The sequence below is a fragment of the Lissotriton helveticus genome, chromosome 7 (assembly GCF_964261635.1).
Source record: "Lissotriton helveticus chromosome 7, aLisHel1.1, whole genome shotgun sequence".
Lineage (NCBI taxonomy): Eukaryota > Metazoa > Chordata > Amphibia > Caudata > Salamandridae > Lissotriton > Lissotriton helveticus.
This window is the reverse complement of record NC_136068.1, coordinates 94528823-94555216: the sequence shown is the minus strand read 5'-3', so window position 1 is coordinate 94555216 and position 26394 is coordinate 94528823. Positions and strand designations below refer to the sequence as shown.

The 26394-nt window shown below is 44.4% G+C and overlaps 1 protein-coding gene across 1 annotated transcript in view; it reads right to left on the bottom strand.

Moving 5' to 3' along the window:
• Window positions 1-14918, bottom strand: part of CDH4 (cadherin 4) — a 748299-nt gene extending 733381 nt beyond the window's left edge. Inside the window, exon 1 of the mRNA XM_078651582.1 lies at window positions 14692-14918. Coding sequence (XP_078507708.1) covers window positions 14692-14898 — 207 coding nt within the window. The 5' untranslated portion in view covers window positions 14899-14918. The remainder of the gene's footprint in view (window positions 1-14691) is intronic.
• Window positions 14919-26394: the final 11476 nt, after the last annotated feature.

The following is a 26394-nucleotide window of genomic DNA, read 5'->3' as shown; positions in this document are numbered from 1 at the left end:
CGTGGACCAAGACGGGGGCAGGCCACAGGTAATGGCAGTATTAATAACCCTTGTCATTAAAGGGGCCCAAAGTTCGATATTACTCAGGAACAAGTCTGGGGGGATTCCGTCAGGCCCCGGGGCTTTATTTCTGGTCAGGCCCTCCATCCCTACAGTGATCTCCCTAATGGAAAATTCTACTAATGGAGCCTCAGTTGAGATGGCCAACGGCTCTTCACTAGAGCCAGACTCATAATTATACAGGCTCCTAAAGTGGGTAACCCACTGCTCTGGGAGAACATTAGCCCCTATATCCGGGGCATCTTTTTCCTGAAACGTTGGGTTATTAATTATTTTCCAAAACCCTGCCAAATCCTTTCTTTCCCCTGCTTCCCGTAAATCTGCCCATGCTTCCATCTGCAAAGCAAGTTTCCTCCGTTTGATCTCCTTTTTGTAAGTGTCCCTACACTTCTTAACTGTTTGGGGGACCCTTGGCTTAATTTTAAGGCAGTTTTTCAGCTCCCTCAAAGCTTTAGAACAGTCATTGTCGAACCATCGCGGGTTTCCGTGGTTCTTCAGAGGCGCACTGGTCTTTAATAGACCGTCGACCAGTTTAGCAATCTGATCAAAGGCTTCTAATACCCTTGACCCTTGGACCTCAGTGTCCAGACAATCATTAATAGCGAGTTTCCCTGCGTCCACCAGGCCCTTGTAGAACTTTTCCCCGTCTATTTTTGCCCATTTTAATCTCCTGCCCTGGTCTATTGCTCTTTCAGAGAATGTACTTTGGACTCTAGTACTTGGGCCCACCCTGTGCGACAGATCCAGGACAAGAGGATTATGGTCACTGAAACCACTCCATTCGATCCCTACACTGATAATCTTATTAGTTAGGGACCTTGAGACCAGAATGTAATCTATAAAAGAAGAACATCCTCGTCCCTTGAATGTGGGAGGGAGTGTACCATCCAACTGCGTCCCTATCATATTAATAGTATGTTCTAAGTCATACTTAAGCCGTAGCATTCTAAGTGCAGAGCCCAACAGTGTGTGAGAAAAATGCGGGCCCTTCTCCCTGGGGCATCGTGACCAATCAATATTTGTGTGGACCAAAACCGGGCACAGGTGGCAGTTGTAGTCTCCCATGACCACCAGCCCATATGGCTGCCCCTTTTTTTGATTTGAAATAGCCTGGCCCAACCTGTTATCTAATTCCTCAGCCAAAGAGACATTAGATCCTAATGTCTCATCGTTGTAGATATTAACTGCAACGAATCTGAGGCCTTTCCCAGAGAACATCACTGCCTGAATCCTGTGGGAGTTCCAATCCAGACATGTATGACTTCCCGGGAGGCACAGGTCTATATATATAATTAATCCTCCCATTGCCCTCCCTGATCTTGATTTTTGAGCCGGTACAAAGAAACACCTGTACCCTTGCAAATGGTAGTTATTCTCCTGGGCCCATGTTTCCTGCAGGCAGATCACATGAAATTTTTTAATATAATCAAGCCACTCCATGTTATTGAATTTCCCGGCAAGGCCTGCTATGTTCCATGAGATTATCCTTAAAGCCTCACCCCCTTGTGCCCCTCCTCCCAATAGCCCTCCTACTGGATCGCACCCTTGTTTTTCCTTTTCCAACCCCTGTACCCCGCCTATACAGGCAGTATCTATAGGCCTACATTCATCAGGCCGCTGTATCCGGGCAGAGCTTGATGGAATTTGCTCTGCCTCGGAACTGTGCTTCTCCTGATCATCATACAGAGCCCCTCTACCCCCTAGTCCCCGTGTGCCCTCATTTATTTGTCAATCTACCCCCTCAAGGCCATCCAGGCAATGAAACCGATTTGACGTGTGGAAGGGTAACTCTGGGCGGCTAAATAATGGTCTAGGGTTAAACTCATAATGAACACCCCTCTGACCCACTCTTTCCCAGTTGCTATATGGCCGGGTCACATGTGCAGGTACATTGGTGGGAGGAAAGAAAAAGGACACATGCAGGGTTTGGATGGTTGACTCTAGCGATCTGTTCTTTCCCTGGCATATATAAGAGACAGTTCTCGCATCCCTACAGCTGACCAATATGCAGTCCCCTTTTATAGATTTACGACTTCTCCCCACCCAAGGGACCCTTCTGACCATAATAATTTCGTTATTTAAGTGCTCTGGTAGGGGTCTGTTCAAGTTAAGCCATTTAATTACCCTACTTTTTAAGATGCAAAAATCCTCTGTTTCACCTTCTTCTAACGGGGGAACACCCGCCATCACTACAGTAAAGTCATTTGACTCTGGGGGTAAATTAGGTCTACGTGGCTTAGGGGGAGGCTTCTTTAGGGGCATTAACACAGCTCTATCCAAAGGCTGTGATTGTGTGGTGGGTTTTACTGGAGGGGTAGGCCCATTAGGGTTGGATATCTCCACTCGGGTCGAGTTGTTACTCTGGGGATATAGGGGTGCGGCCACCATTACTGTCTGCGTAGGTACAGGGTTCGTTCCTTTTTCTGGCAATTGTTTGCCTGGGGCTATTGGTATGGCGGTGGGCTCTGATACCCTTCCTTGAGATGTAGCTGGAAGTTTTAGGCTATTTAGTGTGGCCTCTAGGATGGTTAATCTAATTTCCACCTTTTTTATGCTTTCACTGATGGGTAGCAATAGTGACCTCAGTAGAAATTCCAAGTTTCCCAACGGGACAACAGAAAGGGGGACATTAACAATATTATTTGCTGTGTTTCCCAACACACCGGTGGGCGCACTAGTCTGCGCAGCAGGTTTTATCTGTGACGCCTCCACTACTGACACAGGTGATGAAATGGGCTTAGATGACTTCCCAAACTCAAAAATAAGGGGTTTAGGTCTATGTTTCCCCTGTGGCCCCTTCGCCTTTCTCCTACGTTTTGATGGGGGCCCAAAGGCTGCGTGTGCAGCTACAAACTTCGGTTTGGCTTTCCTAGGTTGCAAAATCGGGGAACGTTGAGAAATTAAATCAATAGTCACCTTGTTGGAGCATGTACTGCTCGCAGGGGTAGGGCTCGTTGGGGAAGTTACCGGAGTTTTACTACCCTCTCTCAACAGGATGGGAACATCATCTATTGGGGGCAATTCTGCATTAGGCGCGGTACGATCATCAGACAAGGGTCTATTTTTCAAGATATCTATTGAACGTCTCCGTTCAACCCTCAGCCGGTTTAAGGTGCCCTCTTTATCCCCATCTCCCACAGCCCGGGGAAAATAATTATCTAAGGTTTTTGGCCCACCCTGTTTCCTAGGAGTGCTTTCCCTAATCGGGGATGGCATGGCGTCTAAGGTGTAGTGAAGTGTATGAAACACTGTGACAGGAGCCAAAATTTAGCGCCTAATAGCACAACCAAGAGGGTGGGCCCAGCCCAGCCTACTCCGGCCTAGGACGGCCGCAGACGGCCCCGCCCTTGTCCCGGGCTTCTCCCGGGACGCTCCCGCGCGCTCCCGCGCAGCGGGCGTGCTAAGGGCTTAAAATACTAGTTCGCGTTATGGGCGGGGTCACGGCCGGCAGGGAGAGCAGCCCAGCTGATGGTAATGGGGCTCGCAGGGGCTCCTGGTCCACGGAGTCCCTGCTTCGCTCGCAACCCTGCCGGTCCAAAGAACAGTCCCAAAGTCAGCAGCCCTTTGAAGAATACCCCGCTGCGGGACCCGCGTAGCGGGTCCGGCGAGGTAAAAAGCAGGTCCGGTGTCAGAGGCAGAGACAAGGAGGCTTCAGCAATCCACTGCTGCTTCACGGCACTCACTGCTTGGAGCTCCTCCGTGAACCGACTGAAAATAAAAATAATATTTTTTTGTGTGGTCGAGTCCTTCTGGGCATGTGCTGGCTGGACGACCCCGAAGCACAAGCGAAGAGAGTGACATTAGCCTGGTGGGAGTGGTTGAACAAAGCAGCAGTGTTAGGGTTTCAAATCAGGCACTAATGAAAGGCCCTGTGTGCTGTCGTGCACATTGGTTCTATATTGCAGCCAGGACGGACACCATTGAGCTGCTCCAACCTAAGTAGCAGTGCAGGGACCAGGTATTGGAAAAAGATAGGCTCCTGCCATACGGTTAGAAACAAGTGCACAGCAGTTTGTTTGTTTTTCAAAGTTGCCTAGAGCTGAATTGGATATTGTGGTCGCTATGCAGACAGAATTCACCCCCACCACTTTCAAAAGTCGCAGGCCGCCACTGCAGACAGAACCTCACCTCTGATGCCCCATTGGTGCAGGCATTGAATTGTCCACCTCCCCAGCCCAATCAGTAAACAGGGTCTACCTTCAGTGGCCAATCTGTGGTCCACATACACTCTTCAAATGCTACCGGCATGGAATGGTCCACAACCATCGTTCCTTCAGTACAAGCATGGAATGGTCAAACGCCAAGATTCCACATCCACCAGGAACCCTCATGAGTGTAGATATGGAACGGCCTGCAAACATCCCTCCAGTCCACCACTACATGCATGGAAGGGCCAGTACACATGACTCCACCTCTATTTTCACAGCCCCATCAGCACAGGATGGAATGGGTCACACACAATTTTATTGTGCCATTAGCTGTCACCTGCAGACCTGGATATATAGGCAAGCATATGGCAAATTAGAGTAGCGGGTACTCTATTATTCTCACCTACAGCTGGAACAGTGTATAGAGAGCTGGAGGTGAAAGTGCGCTCTACAAGTGATGTTAACACAACTTAACAGGACTCTGCCCACCACCCCATCAGTGCAGGCATGGAATGACCTGTTAACACGACTGCACATCCATTGACCCATCGGTACCGGCATGAAATGGCCAACAATCACATCCCCAGTGCACCGCACGCTCCATCAATATAAGGATGGAACAGATCACCACATGGGTAGCACTAGCTATATAAATGCAAACCTTTTTCCTTCTTCTATCACTCCACTACCGTTCTCAATCCAAATAGCAGACCAACATATCCACCGCTCGAATAAATCTCCTATTTCATGATACTAATTCACCACTGATCCTTTTTAGGTTTCGGAGTAGCATGATACTTGCCGAAAAAGTGATTTGACGCCTCATCAGGGGTAGTAAGCGCTTTATAAATGAAATTACTATACAGACACAGCTCAACATTCAACACATCACTACAATATCCTTTATTGGTAAGGAGCACTTCAGACATGTGCTGCCACCTGTGGTTCCTCCCTTCTCTTCTAACCAGTGATTGGCATCCATTTGCCAAGGCCCTTGCGTTGGTGATGACAGACAGCTCCCAGAGACCAGGAAGCTGCTTTGTTGAATGTTTAATCCGCTGCTTTTTGTTCACTTTGACTCATCTCAGATCTTTTGTAAAAGAACCCAATGTTTACACCCCTTAATGGCTTCCCAAGGACATTCCACGTACATGCTGCTTTCATGTGATTTGAAAAGCATGTTCATGGCTTCGCAGAGCTTATCAAAACATGTAGTGATATACATCTGAATGGTTCGAACTACTTCTATTAACAATTCCCCTCTTGTTGCAAACCCTTAAGGGCTCTTCGATGTCAGGGTACATCTCTGCAACCGAATGGATAACAAATTTGTTTTTTATTTTCACCCCATCATGGCAGGCATGATATTCGGGCAAGTTGCTGTAAGAGCTGCGCAAATTTGTGAATGAACGTGGGGCCATATTATCAAGAAACCTGGGCTTCTATGGGAATTCACAAGGGCATATTATCAAGCCCATTATCGACGCTTTAGCGGCAGTTTCCTGCCGATAAAAGCGGCGATAATGTATCGCCCTTTCTTGATAATATGGCCCCAAATTCGAGAACAAAAGGCGGAAGTTCCATCCTTTGGAAAGCGCCTGAATACAAAAACACTGGGGCTGCTTCGAAAGTGGCAGTGGGACATGTTCCCACTGCCACCAAGGTGCAGTTCGGAGAATGGTGAGACCCATCCACCTGAGAGCTGTGTCAAATGCCTTGTTTGGAGTCCCACCCAAAGCCTGCAGCAAAGCTACATTCCAACACCCCAACTTCAACCCTTGTTAAATGCACCACAGCCTGAGGTTCACCTTGAACTGGCACTCAGCTGGCAACTTCAGCTGAGACCATTGTCTGTGGACCTCTCGGACACCTCCTTCCATAGATGTAGCTTTTTTGTTAACATTAAATAAAGATATGTGTGTCATACATTGACAGAAAAGGCATGGTTTGCACTAGGATGTGGCAAACCGAAAATATTTGCAAAGTTCCACACAATTTTTCTTAACCTTTGCAAAGGTGTGTGTGAGCCTGCAATGTTTTTCCTTCACAAAGTTTGAGAAAATGCCTCCAAAACTTTACAAGCAGCTCAAACATGATCTGGCATTTCTGCCAATCTCCTGTTTCTGGAAATCTTGCCCACGGGACATCCTGGAGAAAGAAATCATCAGAGAGTAATATGGGAAGCCATTCATGTCAAAATTCCTGCTCTACTGATAAGACACCCCCTGAAATACACAACACACAGTAAAAAGAAAATAACACAAACCGAAATGAATATAACATATTTCAAAACCAATATGATACATGGCAGAATCAATATATGAAACAGCAAACCCAGAATATAGTCTATAATGAAAAGAATATAGCAAACGCTGAACTTAATATGGCGCATTAAAATGAGTATGATAATTGCGGAAGTGAGAGGCAGGTGTTAAAAGAAGTAGGACACATGTTGAAATGAATATGATGATATTTTAAATGAATCTAACCTTCAATGAAAGGAATATGACGCACGTTAAAATATTTATATAGCACTTGAAGTGAATATAATACCAGTTGTGAAGAATATTATACACCCTGAAATGAGCATGACACATATTGTAATGAATATGACTGGTGTTAAAATGAATATGACCTGCATTTAAATAAATATGGCTCGTATTGAAATGAATATGATACCGTTTAAAATAACTACAACATGTGAACTTTAACACGAGATATGTTGAAATAACCAAAAGCCACATTGAAACATGTGTTCAAATGAATATGCAATTTGCTGAAACGAGTTAAAACAAATATGATCTACGCTAAAATTAATGTGATATGCACTGAAATCAAAATAGAGGATATTAACAGGAAAATGACACACCCTGAAATTAGTAGGTTGTGTGTTGAAATGAAACGACTATGAGATGGATTAAAATGTTATGCAACGTTTTAAAATAAATATGACCATTGATAAAATTAATATAATCTATGCTTAAATGCGTTAAAATCAATATGATCCACTTTGAAATTAACTTTAGATATATTAAAGAGATAATGTGATATATTGAAATGAGTATGACCACTCTTCACTGGAATATGACACGTAATAAGATAAATATGGCTTAAGCGGATATGAATATGACATGCAGTGAAATGAATATGAGATGCGTTGAAAGTAATAGGACCTCAGTTAAGAATTATTTGACATGCTTAAAATGAATGACATATTCTGAAATAAATATAAAATGTATTTAAAAAATATAGCATGCACTGAAAAGAATATGAGACATTTTCTATTGAATATAGCCTACATCGAAATGAATAAAACAAGGGTTGACATGAATATAAAACATGTTTAAACGGATGGGGCACCTCATCAAATGAATATGGCCTGTGTCAAAATGAATACAATGTTAACTAAAATTAATAAGACTGTCTCTTAAAAGTTGTGTTTCTGGTTGGCAGAGGTACTAACCATGTCCAAGCAGGAACCACAAATCCAGTCAGGGTAAGTGTAGTACATACTAAAGGTTTACCTGTGCGTAACTTCCGTTACCTTGGCACAGAGAAGTCAGGCTAAACTAAGGCGGGGACACACACACACACACACACACACACACTAAATTCGAAACACAGTGCTCATAAATCAGTAGTACTAAGCGGGGCTATCTGGTTGCGTTTGACTGGGGCAAATCCAAAAGTTCAATACAACAGTAATGGAGCGCGGGCCACACACAGGAGTCACACCGACCGGCTGACAGTACCTTGGATAAATCAAAGCTCAGGGACGAATCGTCGAGCAAACGAGGGGATGTGTCACTGTTGAAGGTGATGCGTCGTTTCCAAAGTCGGGAAGATGAATCAATGTTGAACCGCTGGGTAGCGTCGGGGTCCTGCAATGCGGTGTCCGGGCAGCAGTGGTAATGCAGAGGCGCTGCGTCGCCTAAGTTCAGGCTGCGTAGGAGGTCACAGTTGTTGTATTGCACACTCGGCAAGCGGTGTCCGTGGCTCCAGTGCAGGCAATGGCGATGCGTCAGGATCAATGGAATATGCGCAGGTTCCGATCAATGCAGGTTTCTTGGGTTGCAGCCCGAAACGCTCACTTCCAAGGGCTGAGGACTGGATTTGGTACCACTTGGCATAGTAGGACTCACAACACATGAGCCCAGGTGTTGGTAGCAATATGAAGATTAAGTCTTTGATATCCCTGGGACTTCAAAAACAGGAGGCAAGCCCAACAAGCCCTTGGAGAACCTTTAGAGATGCAGGATATAGGGAGTCAAGTCCAGTCCTCTCACTCCCAGGCAAGAAGCAGCAGGCCAACACAGCAAAGAAAGGAGAAAATGGGCAGTCCCTCCTGGTAGCACAACAGCTCTTATTCGTGGTAGAATGTCCTCAGCTCCAGAAGTGTTCTGAGTGAATGTTGTTGGTGGTCTAATATGTATTGGCGTATCAAGAGAGAGAGAGGGGACTAGGTAGCTAGTCCGTATCCCCAAGGATTTATATATTTATCAAAGAGAACTAGCTATGAAGGACTTTTTTATTGGACTCTGAAATATCTTGTCAGGAGGCACCTGTTAGGTGTCTTCATGAAACCCTCACCCATCAACCTGGTTGGTGGCATGCTTCATCATCGGGCCCACCCAGTGACACCTAATGTGTCCCGGGTGTGCTTCAACGCCTGATTACAGCGGAGCAGGTATTTTACTGAGTGTGTAGTGTGATGGAAAGTGAAGTGAGATTAAAACGGCTTGGCAGTGGTCCCAATACCCGAGGGTTAATTACATTTTAATAAATGGGCCTCTGTCAGCGGTTAAAAACAAGGCAAATGGATGTTGTGGTGGCGGACTTACGACCTCCTACATCCTGTGTTGGTCGACATGTTTCAGCCAGTGCCTTTTCTTAATGCTGGCTTTCCTCAGGACCATAAAAAAGTGCTTCACTTTCCACCACACAGCACACTCAGTAAAAGATCTGCTTCGCTGTAATCAGACGTTGAAGCACACTAGGTTGATGGGTGAGGGTTTCATGAAGACACCTAACAGGTGCCTCCTGAAAAGATATTTCAGAGTCCAATAAACAAGTCATTCATAGCAAGTTCTCTTTGATAAATATATGGTCTAATATGTATACCTGTTTAGCTTTTGAAGTAGGGAGAGTTCAAAACGTCATTGTAGTGCACAAGACCATGCCCTGGCTCCAGACACACTGGTGTGCAACTCTTTGTGCAGGGACAGCCATAGCCCTTTTCAGGTGCAAGTGTCTCTTCCCTCTCACTCTAGCTCAGGAAGACCCAGCAGCCTGTTGATAGACCATCAGGATATGCAGAAAAAACAAAAACAAATGATGGACGGATTGCTGAACAATGCAAACATTCACCCTCTGTAACAAAGATCTGGGTTTTATCCATTGTTTTGTTGCTCACCAGGGCACACCAATTTGGGCCCAGCCATGTCAAAATCAGTCTTGACTCTGCCACACATGGGACCATTCCAGCCTAACCTGCCAAGCCAGGTCCTTCACAGACCGGGAAACTAGCATCATGGGACCAGTTTCGGGGTATCACCCCTCATCAGCCATGCTAGCTTGAAAACAGTGGAGCAGTGATTATGGGATTGTATGACCCACATCTGGGGATACCCTTCCCCCGAGTGGGACGTGATTGCCCAGATATGGATCCTGTGCTCACCATGCCACTGGAGTCAAGCTAGCCTGATTGTCTTATTATTTTTAAAGATTCTGGTTTGGAACCTCGGCCGTGGGCATAACTACTCCAGAGTTATGGTCCCAGAACTCTAATAGTTCTAGCTTCATGATAATGTAAGACTGTTGATCAATGTATTCTAGTCACACATCTCTGTAAAAAGCACCATTTGTTTTGGAAAAATGTTTCAGAGTTCAACTATTTAAATCATGGAATGGTGAAATATCCTGGCCAGGAATGGCCAAACAGTATAATTGTCAATAATTCAGTGACCAACACATACATCCAAAAGCAAAGTGGTGAAGAGCTTGATGGCTGCGGGCTTGGGTTTAGTGGCCTTGGGTGTGCCCCAAAAATGTTCTGTAATCCAACCGAGAAAGAGATTTGGGTATGCATAATTATTGTTAAGCAGCCACAGCCTTATGGATACAGGTTTGGGTCTTTCTCATAGGGTCCTATCCAGCATTTTTGGATCATTGGAGAATGTGGGAAGTGTTTCTCTTTTCTCATCTCTTTCTATTTTTTTTACCTTGCTGGACATGGTTTTTGTACCAGTCTTCTTCCCTACGTTTTAACCCCTTCCTGATCTGCTTTCGTTTCACTTTTCCTTCACTTTTGTCCAAGACTACCATCTCATCAAAGCTATTTGGTGCAATCCAGTGCCCTGTTTTGACCATTTGTAGTGGCACCATTATCTGATGCCTGTGATGGACTTAATGTTGCACCGGTACTGTGATTTTCCCTCGCTGAAATAAACCAGAAACTTACGTACATTGTACACCCCTGGTTGCTGTCAACTGCGTCTTTCAACCCTATGATTAACCCCTATATGGGTCAAGCACGTTTGAGAATTTTATAGTGCACACATGAAATTGAGGTGGTCTCCAAGCACTTTATAACATCCATAGCTGGTACTTTGTAGAAGACCATGCTGAGAAGTTCAAAATAATTTCTACTGGAATTTATTCACAGCATACAGGAATTTGGGGTGGGCATGAGCGGTGGGCAATCTATACATCCTTATGGCATACGCAGTGTATAATAATTCAATCTCCAGTCATTGTGCTCAATCATGCTCTATACGAGGGCTTTATTCAACTTTGCATTAGCCAACACGTTTCGTTGCAATCACAACTTCATCAGGGCTTAATTTGAATGCTCACTGCGTTCAATGATAGTCCTAGCCTGTTTATGCACAATCCCAGTGTAGTCTGTTCTTTTTTTTTAATGAAATTCCTGTTTGCGGGTCCGTATCTTTCCCAAACAAATGTTTATCCTCCTGTGGCGTGTATGCGGCAGCTTCACAGCGTTCCGTCATGAGTGGTGGTCTAGGGCTAGCTGAACTGCACAAAGCAGTGTCCTTTGTCAACAAAGTGAGCAGGCACTTCCTATCCCTGGCACTGTGCTGTGTCATGTTATTGATTAACCCCTTGGCCGTGGGGGTAATTCCCCCGCTGTGCTGAGGGGCGCGCACAGCGCCCCGATGCTGGTGACGAGCTCAGCTCGTCATGAGCCACACCCGGTTCATTGGAACGCTCAGCACAGCCGGGGAATTAGCCCCGCGTGCGAGCGCTGGAGCCGTTATGACGAGCTCTGCTCGTCATGACCACACGGCAACCATGGCTCATGACGAGCTCAGCTCGTCATGAGCATGGGAGGGGTTAAACAACCCTGTAAGGCATATAAAAGCCTCATTAGTAACACATGCCATAAAGCAGGCACATGCCTTGGAGACAGAGAAGTTGACCAAGACTCAGATGCACTCACTCCAGACCAATGCTTGAGCAGTCTGGGTATTACAGAACCACCTCCTACCCAGTGTCCCGTTCTCCTGGGGTTTAACGTTGCATCTCTGTCTCTTCTTTGCACCCGCCCCAGTCATTCCCTCACTTTATTGACATACATCGCACTCCACCTCCATGCAGACCTCATTATTACACCTTCCTCTGATTACTTTGGTCTGTCTCTGTCTACCACCTCTTCGTTCTCTCTTTATCGCTCTCTGCTTCGGTGTCTTCGTGTACCACTAGAGATCTCGTTCACTACCGCGCAATCTTCTTCCCTGTCTCTCGCCAGACCTGCAATCGCTGAAACACACTATCTACTTTTCACTGGCATTATCAATCTTTCTCCGTACGTCTACTTACAGCCTTCTCCGCTCCACCACTATCGTCTCAATTTCACTCAGTCCAATTACAGCTTTCAGTAAATTAACCAGCCTCTCCGCTCTCTCTCGCTTTATCTATCCGTCACTCCAGTAATCATTACCTCCCGCTCATTTGTCTTCATTCATGTGTCTCATTTCTCTCTTTCCACCTTGTGAATAAACCTACTTATGGTTACATATTTAGAAAACTTAAAGGTAGAACCAAAGTTCAGATTAAGTTAAAAAAAAATGCAGCAATCCGATGTCATAGTGCACTAATATGCAATTTCCCTTCTAGAGCCTTCTGGGAGTACAGCTGTGTGGGTCCTCAGGCTTGCAAGGGTAAGACATAGCTGCACAAAATACTCTAGAAATAAACAGAAGAGAGAGTGATGGAGGGATAGGGGCAGGCGGGCAACTAGAGCCAAATTTCGGGGGGGGGGGGCTGAAAAATATTTCGGGAGGGGGGGGGCTAATTCTTCCAACCATAGACAGAGTGACTGAAAGAAGGGGTGAAAACACAACAAACGCCTAATTTACAAGTAAATGATCTTTTAAAGACCTGTTAAGTACTCGGGTGCGGCTGCAATTAGAAAAGTCACCAGCCCGCAAAGCTGTATCAGACCGGGCTAACACACACGACGGGGGAGGCTGAAGCCCCGTGAGCACAATGGGTGTTGCGCGCCTGGATAGGGGGCGGTGAGAAAGGTCTTGCCCCTCCTACAAGTGTCTGCAGCTGCTAAAAGTACAACCTGTGTCAAAGATTACAGATATAAATGAGAACCTCTTTAATCACCACGCGGTGCTTCAAATGCAAATACGCCTTGAGTTGTAGGCTAGGAGTTGCAGTGGTGGTTTCCAGGTCTCAGCACCAGCACGTAATCATCAACACCGGCGCTGTTCACGAGCACCAGTTAAAGACATTTCATGGTGGTGGTCCTGTTTGAGTCGGCGCCAACAGGAGAAAAGCTGCCTCCCGACGAGAGCCGCAGCACTTTTTTTTTTTTTTTACAAATTAACCACTGAGGAGTTGTAATCTAACCAGTGCATTGGGGACTCCAGGCCTCTCATATACAGCGGCGGCTCCTCCGCTAAGCCGGAGGTGCGCCGCCTCACTGCATTTTGCGCAGTGGAAAAAGGAAAAATAAAACAACATTAGGTTATTATCATTTTATTTTTTCATTGTTGGGCAGGTTGACAAGTTGGGGCTTGGCTGTCATCACAGCCAGCAAGGGGAGGACTGGTAGGCACTTAAGTGCACATGAATGTTTGGCCGGCTGTCTTGGCCCAGCCAAACAGTCATGCGCACTTTGCACTTTCCCCATCAGGATGTAATACACAACCTTGTGAAGAACATGCACAGGCTCCCATTGTATTTCTGAGATCCGAACCACGGTGCTCAGACCAATCACAATGCTGCATGGCAGCATGGTATCGGTTTAGGGGAGCCTGGTTGTGCTTGCTGCTTCAAGCAGGAACAGAAGTGGACGACATGAGTGAGTGGTCTGGCAATAAGGTAAGCAGCTTTTTAATGTGACAGGGCCACAGTTCATCACTCAGCTGGTCACCAGATACAAGCCCATTTTGAATCTTCGCTCCTCCAATAAAGACCTCTTGATTGTTCCTTCTTACAACAGGAAACGCCAGGGTGGTAGCTGTTTTCACCACCTAGCTGCTGTTTTGTGGAACTCTCTTCCGCTGACTCTCAGGCAAAGCCCAGATCTTTTGACTTTCAGGCTCTCTCTTAAGACCTGGCTATATAAGCAAGCATATCCGTAGTAGATTTGTTATGTTATGTTCCTTCCTTCAGCAGCGCCATGAAGCCCACGGGCGTACGTGCGCTTTACAAAAAAACCCTAACATAACATAACATGTATTTTTCTACCCCCTCCACACACCCGCCCCACCCGTGCTACTCGGTGGCAGCTGCCACTGCTCAGATTATAACCTCATCATGCCTCAGCTTGAGGCTTGGGCGCATAAAGTTATTTTTTTTCTTCAGTCTGTCCAATGTTATTTGTATGGCAGACGTCATAATTTTTTAAGGTTTCAAACTCTGCAAACATTTGCCACTGTGCACAAATCTTTGTAAAATATATGCTTGCTGAGAAATAATCTGCATACAATTTTGGCTGTGTTGATGAGTGAAAATTATTTTGCAATGCTGTGAAAATTATCTTACAATGCAGAATAAAACAAAGTTAAATCAGGTTACGTCACAACCTTGATCAAGGGAAAAATCAAGAACTTTGCATAACTTCAATGGCGGGAAAATAAACTTAGCACACTTCTAATTGAGAGACATACAAGCAGGGTGGAAACAGGGCGGTACGTCCGACATAACTGTTCAGCACCTGTTGTCTATCTACATTTTGGCTTTGTTGTCCGTTACCAATCTTGCGCCTTTTGCAAACGCCACCTAACAGCCGCGCCCCATGCATGTATGAGTGGCGAGACCCAATGGGGGGGGATTTCGACAGACGATGACGAGGGAAAATGAATTATTTATTTAATTTTCTCTCGAAAATCCCCCCACTGGTCCCCACGGCTCTTACCTGCACGGGCCGCGGATGCCACCTACAGACATGAGTACACGACAAAACACAGCTCTACGAGGATTCGCGAACTGTAAAGATGCCCCTTACCTTATGAGCACTATGGTTTGATTTCTTCTCATCCACCAATAGTCGAACTGCAACCTCCCACTTCTCAGGGGTCTGGTGGTCCTCAGCCTCTGCGGCCACCAGAAACACCGCTTGCTTGGAGGGGATATGTACTCGGTGGACAGCGAACACAGTGCCATCAGGGCCCACCTTGAAGTCGGCGTTGTTCGTCTCAAACCCCATGCTCATGGTGGTGTTGCAGCTGTCGAAGCGCACTGAAAAGAGACAGCAGAGAAGAAGTTGATGAAGTTGGCACTGGACCTGATGATCAATAGATATGAAGTAGGCATCTCACTTCCAGCAGTGAGCCAAGACCTCCAATGCACATTGAACATGTCTACCATGTTCCATGACCTTCTGCCATGAGTGTTTAGCAAAGGCGGCCACTATTGCCACAGGAGAGCCGAATCCATGCCAGATGTGTATGATAACTGTCGATGTAAATTATTCCTCTTAGATTAATCATAGGAAATGTATTCCGTTGCGACATCTTGTAAATCTGACATGGCTCTGGACGGTAAACAACCATTACAACAAATCTTTTACCTCACATACCATCACCCCTCATACCATGACAACGCAACTACCAATACTCTGCAAAGCCATTACAACGCATGGCATTAGATTTTATAAGCTTTTACCACGCATGCTTTTACAACGAAATTAGTTGTAAATGCATGAATGGTAAAAGCATATTTTTTTTATATATAAGTATAAGGTAAGTATAGGGTTTGGGGTGTAGGGGTATATGTTTTAGGGGTAATTTTAGGATTAAGTGTATGTTTGTGTTTTGGGGTGCTGGGGTATTTTTAGGGTTTAGGTTTTGGGGTACTGGGGTATTTTTAGGGTTTAGGGGTTTGAGGTATTTTTAGGGGTCAGGGTTGGTTAGGGTTTTGGGGTGCAGGGGTGTAGGAGGTAATTTTAGGGTTCAGGGTGCATTTAGAATTCGGGGTGAAGGGGTATTTTTAGGGTACAGGGTGGGTTTAGGATTTGGGGTGCAGAGGTATTTTTACTTTTCTGTGTTTGTTTGGGTTTTGGGGTGCAGGGGTATTTTTTGGGGTCAGGGTGGTTTAGGGATTTGGGGTGCAGGGGTATTTTTAGAGATCAGGGTGGGTTTGGGGTGTGCAGGGTAATTTTAGGGTAAAGGGTGGTTTTGGGGTGCCAAGGGTAATTTAAGATTTAAGTGTGTATAGGTATTGGGGTGGTATGAGTTTTTTTAACAATTTTGGGTAATATACACACATATATATGTGTTGATATATATATATATATATGTATGTATATATATATATATATATATATATATATATATATATATATATATATAGGTAAAGCACTTTTACACAGTTTATGCCTTCAACACGCATGCCTTTGTGTTGTAATGGCATGCATGGTAAAGTCATATGCGGAGTGAAAGTTTGCGGGGTGATGGTATTGCGTAGTAATTGCACTTGCGTTGTAAAAAATGCGGGGTGATGGTATGCGGGGTAATGTCTTGCGGGATAACAACACATATTCCTCTGGGCGTCACGAGTCAGCATTGCTCACCTATGCTGTACATGAGCTCAATTCTGTTTCCATGAAATCCCAGATGGTAACTGCACACTTGCTAATACTGACAGAACTGGGTACGGTGTATATATAATTTAAACTTTATTTGACAAAAGATGCCATAAAACGTAAAACCGAGATACAATAAGACAGATAAAAGAATGTGCTGTCAGAATATTGTTCACTCACATAAGCAAACAAAGTACATTCATTTAACTTACATCTAAAATGCAGCTCAGCCGAACAATTAAATACAGTATTTTTTGCAAAATGTGGAAAAACAATCGATAGGATATAGTGGATTGAGATCTTGTTTGAATACATATATTATCCTTTCTACAAAAGCAGTATATAAAATTAATTCCTAAAATACAGGTTTCCACTTAGTTTCGTAGCATGTGGGATTGTGAACAGATGTTCCCATTTCTAATAAAATATAAAAAAAAGTCCCATAATATTGGTCCAACCCCACCAGAATCCTTCTGAGGGCTCACACACGAATTACTTTAAGCTAATTACCTAGTGGTGCTTAACTTCCACTTCATCTATAGCCCAGAAGGATCCCCTAGGGCGGATGGGCTATAGAAGTTATCAAAACCTAATAATTATACAAAAACCTCCTTGTGGGTCCGCTACGTAAACAATGAGGATGATGCACCATTGTATTAAATCGATTCACTATCACGGCACTTCTCTGAGTTTCAGACCTCGGAATGCAAGATAATCATCTATTACCGCCCCATGTATAGCCCTGAATAGGGTTTTTTCCGCGGGAGATTGAATAAGGTCTCTAGCATTGTACCTCCGAACCCATGGCTATCCAATGAAAGCCTCTCCCAGCCTTCCTTTTTTCTGAACCTTCTGGGGCCGTTTCATTGGGTGCAAGACACAGCTGCTCTCTTTTTCCTCAAATGCATTTGTCCCCTCAGGGGCGGCTCTAGGCTTATGGCGGCCCTGAGCAGGGACCGTAGGTAGGGGGCCCCAGAAGAGGGGGTCCGGGTGGGGCAGAGCCCCCCGGAGCTCAGAAAGGTGTTTGGAAGTGGAACAAAGCCAGAGGCTGCCAAATCCCTGCCAGGGGCCGCCACGCAAATATGTATCCATCCTCAGAGGATTATTATATTAAGCATGTATATTGGAGTGGTGGCCTCTGGGGTTTGGTGACCCTGTGCAGGTGCACAGCTTGCACATGCCTAAGGCCGCCTCTGGAACTCCAAATTCAAGAGCAGCCTTTTATCCACAGTGTGCGCATTATGTAGCTCAAATGTACCCGTTACTCCCCATAAGAGCCTCGAGTGAGTCATTCTACGCAGAGCAGAGGACACATCTGGTCCCTTTCATGAAATGTATCGCTGCAACATGAATTTGCTTCTCTTTCCAACGACAAACCTTCATGCTTATTTCTGAAGCGTTTTCCAAACACTCCTGGTGCCTAACTGTAAGAAACATGATTGACACATGGAATATTGTTTCCATTAAGCAAATCTTGCTTGGCAGTTGTCTGTCTGAAAAATGTGCATGAGGCATGAGCTTGGCTGCCCAAATCAAACAAAGCATCTCAGTGTATTTTTAATACAGTGGCCAAGGTCACCAGGTGGACATTGTTAGCAAAGTGCATGCAAACCTCAATACCAGGCCTGGACGTAGTTCGCGTAGTTTTGCTATGCGGAACTCCGCAAAGTTACAAAAAAACTCTGCAAAGTTCCAGAGTGCAGTGCGAACTGCAGTTTGTGCAGGTATTCCTGCTGCTCTGGTAGAAATTCTACCCGAGCGTCAGCTCGCGCTCACAAACTTACCGTTCGCAATCGCAAACTTACCGTCTGCCATCGCGAGCCGGGAAAAAACTCCGCTGCACATCGCGAAGCGGAGTTTTCTGCACTCCACGAGCTTCGCGGAGTGCAGAAAACTCTGCAAACTCTGTGAACGGAGCAAAGTTCACCGCCCAGGCCTACTCAATACATGGTCCCCTAGACATTTTCTGCTCAAACCTCCACAAGAAAAACCACATGCATAAGAGGGCAAAAATCATCAAAGGGTATATAAATTATGGTAATCTGGAGTCCACTGGCATCAGGATTGCATTAAAAAAAAGCTTGCCTGGACCTAGTTTAATCTCGGCTCAAGCTAAACCTGCAAGGAACTATGACAAGTGGCTCCTGCAATGGAAGCCTACTGACTCCTCTTGACTGCTAGGAAACCTGTTGTACCCTCTTCAGAGCCATCATGACCTGCGCCCCTGTTTATCTTGCAAACAAGCTCACCATCGCTCGTGGTTCTCGCAACCCCTGCAGACAGGACACCATCAGACTGCAGACTAAGAAGTGGAAAAGCGGAAAAAAGCCTTTTCTATGCATCTCAGATTTGCAATGACATCCAGGTATCCACCAGGGTTACCTCAGCCCTTCTCCAATTCAGTAAAGTGTTGAAGCCACACCTCTTTAAAGAACACTGCATCATTCATGATACAGCAACAGGCCACAACCGAGTTGGATGCTGAAAAAAGGGATGCCCTTTTCATCTCCATGTCTCTCCAGGAAATAACCTGTGGACATGACCTACCACGCACTGACGGGGCTAGACTTGGACCTCACCAAGTTACTACATATAATTGTGACAATCTGACAATATCTTAATTGGCCGCTTGATACAATCACTGCCGGACAGTAGTGGGATCTCTCATTCTAAGTGAGTAACTAATAAAGGGTGTTTGAGTAAGTTCATCATAGTATATATGCCCTCCTCTAAAGACCAGGTTTAAAAGCAAGGATAGATAGAAAAAACCTTAGCAAACGTAGACCAACAATATTGTTTAAAGTTCTGTGAATAGGATCAAGTGGCTTGTCTATGTGAAATGTTTCCTTACTGAAATTGACTGCCAAAATTACTATGATGATCCTCTCACAATAGCTAATATCCTGAGAAAGATATTGCAAAAACAATGTATGGAGTACTTAGAAGAGAAAAGAGTCAATGAGGAAGTAAAGAAAAAGACTGTATGTTTACACCAACTGATATTAACTCAGGGCAAACTACAGCCATATTTAACTCTAAATATGTCTAACTATGAGAGGTTTGTCCTGACACGTTTCAGGTAAAATATTCTTTTTAGACTCGTGAGTTTCCCTGTTATGAATACTTGGTCCCATGATTTAGTTGAGTGCCCATGCGATGATTCTTCAGCCCAATCGGATATTCATATTTTATTTTTTTGTAAATTTTATACATTACCCTGTAGGAAACTAATTATCCCAATTTTAAAGGAAAGGAATTTAATGCGATGCCGCCCAGCATTTTTAGAATTGCAGAGAATGGATACAATATTAATTGTTGCACTTATCTCTGAATTTTTAAAAAAAGTTCTTATATTACGTAAATCAATTTGTATGGATGAATTTTAATAGTCTTTTAAGGATAAAATTGTCTTTTTATAATGTATTATGTATGATACTACTTTGTAATGAATTGTCATGTTGTGTACTTTTATGGTTATTGCTGTTTAACCGAATAAAGTAACAAAATTGAAATTGAATTGATTAAAGTGCTCAAACATTACCTATTGCACAGCACCAAGCAGAACCAAAACTTCGTGAACAGCATCTGAAAATTCACTCTTAATCAGTTCTGCAGAGGTGAGCCATCCTCAGTGGAAAGGCATCTGCCTCCTTTCCACCGCAAACATCTGCAAAGTTCTGATATTCTTTTGATATCACGCTTTGGTTCTCCTTTGATATCATAGCTTGGTTCAACTCTGCAGGACGACAACGAATAAATGCAGAGTATTAAATCAAATCAGTGGATTTGGAGGCTGATCATGAATCGCTACACCAGCAAGAAGGAAAGCCCAGTCTAGCTTCCCAGGTGTTTATTAGGGTTTTGTCAAACAAGCTGTGGCAGTCGCAACCATAATGAAAAAGATGGGAAGGCCTGATTATATCAAAAGAGAAAGCTTCTCCATGACTGCCATCACAGAATACAAGCTTAATGCGGCCAGTGCTTAAAGGGATAGGAAACTAAGGGGCATATGTAGGTAGCCGTTTGCGATTTGCAAACGCCAAAATTCGCAGAATTTCGGCATTTGCAAATAGCAAACAGCATTTTGATATGTAGGTGCCACTTAGCAAAATAAGGAATCGCAAAAATTGCGATTCCTTATTTTGCTAATAGCATTTAAGGAATCGTAAGTTTGCGATTCCTTAAATGCTATGTAGGGGTGCTTTAAAAATTGCGATTTTTGCATAAGGAATCGCAAAATACCACCTACTTCAAGTAGATGGTATTTTACGGTTTCCTTCAAAAATGCATTTTTTTAAAAAATTCAAAGTGCCATGTGGCGCACAGACATGTCCTTAGGGCATGTATATGCGCCACATGTACTTACAAGCACATTCCAGGGGTGCAACCGGTGTCCTTTGGACACCCTGGCACCCTTGGAATTGCGATTCTCAAATTGCGATTTTCACACAGAAAATCGCAATTTGAGAATGTATCCCCATTCATTCCTATGGGCCTTAGGAATGAATGGGACACTCATTCCTTAATTGCGATTCGCAATTTGCTAATCGCAAATAAGGAATGTTAAAGATTCGCAAAAAAATTGCGGATTTTTATCTACATTCCATTTTGCTATTCTCAAATAGCGATTCCTTAAAAATCGCTATTTGGGAATCGCAAAATGGAAATTACCTACATATGCCCCTAAAAGCCTTATTCATAGTTTGGCAGACAGGATACTCCATCACAAGCGTGGCAGATGTACCGTTCTCCCTATTACATGTGCATTATAGCCTACAGCCCTTATAATATGGCATACTGGATATCCATCATGTTTTGAAGACGTATCACATCCAATAAACTCTAAGTAAGGGCCAAGTAGTCAGACACATTAACAGATCGAAACCCTACTTTGGTTTGGCCTGCAACAAATTTTTCCCAAAATATTTTGGTTAACAAATTCTTTGCATAGTATTTTTTTCTGAAATGTTCTACCCTACACCTACCTTATTTTTATCTTCCAATTTGTTAATTTGCAAATCTTCCCAAACCTGGTCAAATACGTGAAGCCCAAAAGTTAGGAAAATATTCATAAAGTTGTAGCAGAATATACAAGAGACATGTTTGCACACATCTGTTTGTAGGCCAGGACCACCCACATTCTTCTTAATGCTGTTATCATTTATGCTCCTCATTGTCTCGTCCCTAGCTCCTATCCCCTCTCCCCCGAATTCTCTCCCCTTGCCTGCCACTCTGCCTAGCCCCCTGTCCTTTGTGCCCTTTGACTAAGCACTCCTTCTCCCCTTGTTGGGGAAAGATCCAATATTTATACTCTGGAGTCTCAGCGAACCCGCTGAGTGAGTCCACTGCGCCAAGGGAGCCACTCACACTTGAGGTATGGTATGGCACCCCTTGCCAAAGCACTCCCTCTCCCCTTTCTGGGAAAGGATCCAGTATATAGGCCTTGGAGTCTCAGAGACCTCTCTGAGAGAGTCCACTGCGCAAAGGGAGCCTCTCGCAACAGAGATAGGGAAGGGATACCACTTCCCCTGGGATCACAGCATACTGGACTTTGGACGTTGCCTTGACTCGTCTACCGGTTTGTGTACCAGTCACCCTTCCCCTCCTCTTCCCATGCTATGTCTCTCACCCTAACCTCCTCTTTCCCGCCTTCATTATCTGTCTACTTCCCCTGCTCCAACCCCCCCTCCCAGGAATCTCTCACCTTGCCTGCTTCTCCCCTTACGTATTTGTGCTTATTGTTTATCTCGACCTTACCAGTTATGTGGCCATGCTCTAAGAACTATGTAACCTTTGTTATGATGTAACCTGTAACTATGATCTGATGTACATGTAAAGCGCTCTGATACCTCCGGGTCTAGCCAGCGCTATATAAAAAAAAACTCTTGAAAATAAAATAAATAAATAAAACATGTTTGAATTTACATCCATGTTTTGAATGAACTTTTAGAGTTGATATTTTATCCACTGACTAGGACGAAGCCTTTAATTACAGACATACTAAAATCGAAATGGGAAATTTCAGTAAGGAATGCTGTTTCCCATGCGAGAGGCCCCATGAGTTTAAAAGATTTCACTCGGGGCCTCTCGCAATTATCTTTTAAAATGAAGAGGCTGCCTTCAGCGGACTGTGGAGTGGCCCATTGTCAGTCTGAGATGGCAGCTGATTGTCATTCTATAAGTGCTAATGCGCCCAATTGTAGTGACAGCATGTGGGGTGCCTTCTCCTGCAAGGGACTAGGGCAAAGCATTCTGCTTTTGTCTTGGCGCCATGCTGGAGAAAATAAAATTAAAATAACTAACAGCGTTTTCAATGTACATTTAAAAGACAGATTTCAACATACAAATAAAAAAATACTATTTAATGATTATTAACACAAGGGGCCGATGCCGCTTTGCAAAGCTGCGCGCATACTGAAAAATTGAGAAGTGCACGCTTGTTTCAACCTTATATAAACTTATTTTTACCTGCATTTATTTTGGTTGTCTATTTACTTACTTATATATTATTGTGCTACCTCATCTGGTTTGTAAAACTTATATTTTGTCCCACATTTTGTTCCCTGAATTTTGACCTTCTGTCCTGAATTTTGACCCTTTGTCCTGAATTTTCACACTGACCATCCTGAATTTGCACCCATGCCAGTTGGTCACCCTACCTCTGGGCTACCTTTATCCATAAGAAAAGTTTCTCAAACCAATCTCCTCTCCAAGACATCCCCTCTCAAAGCAAACCTTTGTCCAGAACAAACCTCTCACCAATACCGACCTCTTTCCAAAACAATCCACTCTCCCAGACAAACCCCTCTCCTGGCAACCCTCTGTCCAGAACAAACCTCTCACCAAAACACTTCCCTCTCCAGACAGCCCCCTCTCAGGGCAAACCTCTGTCCAGAAGAAACCTCTCACCAAAGCAAACCTCTCTCCAAAACATCCCTCGCCTCAGACCGGCTCAGCCGAGCACTGCTCGGCGCCTGCAGAGAGAGAAAGCTCTCCCCGACGGGGACGCATTAACGCCTTTTCATATACGTGTGCTGCTGGAAAGTGTCACCTAAAGCGGCAATAAATCTCGAGGCCTCGTCAGCGGGTGTCACGGGCCGTGCTGCTGAAAGCCATAGATAAACGTACTCCGTATTTATAAAAATGGCGGGATCTGAACAATTAAAGGGGGAGGGGTCGCTCTTAAGCAGTTCCGCTGTCACATTACTCATGATGTAATGACTATTTATTCTGAAACCTGAAGAAAGAAAAAAGCCTCCTCTTGATGAAGTGGATGCTTTCTTGCTGTTCGTCTTAACGTGATGCTTGCCTAGATGTAAATAACGCCTTGACTGGCACAGCGGGTCGTTCAGTTTACACTTTCCCTCCTTCCGGAACGCCCCTCCGTCGAGATTGGTGCCTTAAACTCCGAAGGCGTGTGCAATACATACGGGCACATGCATCATTCTCAATTGCATTCGCAAACGGTGCGAATCGCAATTTTCGGCAGCTTGCGAATGCAATTGACAAATTTGGGATGCATCATGTTTTTCACAATTTAAGAAATCGCAATTTGAGATTTCTTAAATGCAATGCATGAACTTTTTAAATTTGCGAATTCGCAAATAGGGAGAGGTAAATTACCATGAAGTTGACCTTCATGGTAATTTGTGAAAACTTTCAAAAATGCACTTTTCATTTTACACACACACATGCCTTTGGGGCATGTGTGTATGAAAAATGCACTTAAAGTTATATTTCAGGGGTGCTACACCCTTGAAATTGCATTTTCAATTTGTGATTCGCAAATTGCGAATCGCAAATTGAAACTGACTTCCCATTCATTCCTATGGGCCTCTAGGCCCATAGGAATCAATGGGAAGGGATTCCTTAATTGCGATTCGCAAATTGTGAATCGCAATCAAGGAAATTTAAGAAATCGCAAAAAAATTTGCGATTTCTTAATGCATAGCCGTTTGCGATTTCTTAATTGCGATTCCTTAATTTTCGCAATTAGGAAATCGCTAACGGCAACAATGATGCATGTGGCCGATAGTGTAGAGGCGCGCTTACATAGCGAGTTCCTGTAGGCACCCCCCCGCCGTGCTCTCAACTGCAAAATTACTACAGATTATGCCTCCCAGATCCATTTATAAATAGTTTATCTAGTCCAAGTTCTTCTTGGCATTCTGGGATTTGTAGTCCTGGATTTATAATGATATATACAGAACAGCAAACCATAAACTTCAAAGAACAAGCATTTGCAATGCAATAGGTCTCACATTTGCAAGAGTTAGAGCTATTGGCATTGTATATGACCAGGGCTCGAGTCGGGGGTACATGCAGGTACACGGCGTTCCCCCACTCTTTTCACAGGGTGGACGCCGTCCCCCATGCCAAGAAGTTGGGCCCCACAAAAATATGCGGAACTTGTCCCGGTGTGATTTTCAAACACCAGGACACGTTCAGCAGCACCTGCACGTTGCCTGTTTTCCATTCCCAGCAGCAACGTGCAATCAGTGAGGGAGACATTTTTCACCTCTAGCTGGGCCGAAGTTAAGCGGCCATCTGGCCTCCTTTTGTTTGTACATGCTGACTGGGGGCCGCCTGGAACTACACACTTAAATGTAAATGCCACAGAGGGAAACAAAGGCACCCAGCTTGCCTTCTCTTCACAGTTACTTAAGAGAGGCATGCTTTTGCCTTTGTTCTGTCCCTGTACATGAATGCAGACACTATAAGACTGTCAGATGGGTTAGTCTGTCCCAGTATTTACACAAATAATTTAAATAGCACTATTTTATTTCTTTTATAGCGCTACGTCGTGACGTCATGAGATCATTTGCATATTGTCTTACTTGGTCAGTTCCCCACTTCTTTTTATAGGACTTGTGCCCTGTATATGACAATGTATTTTATTTATTTTGAAAACATGCAAGCGGTGTGTAAACATCCACTTTGTACTTATAGTCCTACGAGAAGCATGGCTGGCAGTAAAAGAGGCGCAATTACTGCCCTGGATTCTCGTGAGCAACAACTATAAGTACAAAGTGCAAATTAAACACCGCTTCCAGGTTTTCAAAACACATAAATAAAAGGCTTTGTCATTTACAGTGCCAATAGCTCAAACTCTCGCAAAGTCAAGACCTTTTGCATTGCAAATGCTTGTTGAGCGCTGAGCCAGAGTAGACATCAGCCATAGGGTTTCCAAAGCAGGAGGGAGGAGGAGGCAGCTGCAGCCAAAACAGACCTCGGTCTTTGAATGCACAGCAAATGTGGCAAGATAAGAACAATATTTACAGCCCTGTTTACAACAGAGCTCTGTAAGCCACGAGCACTGGCCTCCAGTGCTGCAGCTTAAAGAAAGAAATAGTGCTCAGAAGCTCTGAGTAACAACACATGTAACAGGGGAAGTCCTTGAAAATGGGCGTAGCTTTTAAATCCCATATCCTAATTGCAACACGTCTCGCAGAGACATCGCAAGTGCTGCCTAGGCTAGACCTAAAAACATTCAGTGGGTTATCTACTGACACATGGAACTGGGCACCTGTCCTTCTAGTGCGTGTGCTAAAGTGTGTCTAGAGACGTTGTTCAGCCGTGTCTAGGAGCATGAGCGCCGGCGTAGGATGACGTTCAACAGAGTTGTATTTCTGTCGATCTTTCATTGGCTGAGGTTGAACAGTGGTATTTATGGAGGTTGTTTATTGACGGAGGTTGAGAAGGATGGCATATAGGGAGAACTTCCATTGGCTGAGGTAGAACGAAGTTGTATTTCAGGATATCTTCCATTGGTCGAGGAGGAACAGGGTGTATTCTTGAAGATATTTTATTGGCCGAGATTGAACAGAGTGTTATTTCTGAAGCTCTTCCACTGACTGAGGTAGGACAAGGTGGCATTGCTGTAGATCTTCCATTGGCTGAGATTACTCTGGGTGGTATGCCTGTAGCTCATTAAATGGCTCAGTTTGATCCACACTGTATTCCTGATGAACCTTCACAGACTGGGTTCATACAGGACTTTGGGCGTGATTTAGAATTTGGAAGACACGTTATTCCATCACAAAAATGATGGATAACTTGTCTACTTTATTAAAAGTGTATTGCATCCTATGGCACATGTTATAAGGTGGACAGGGTATCCATCAC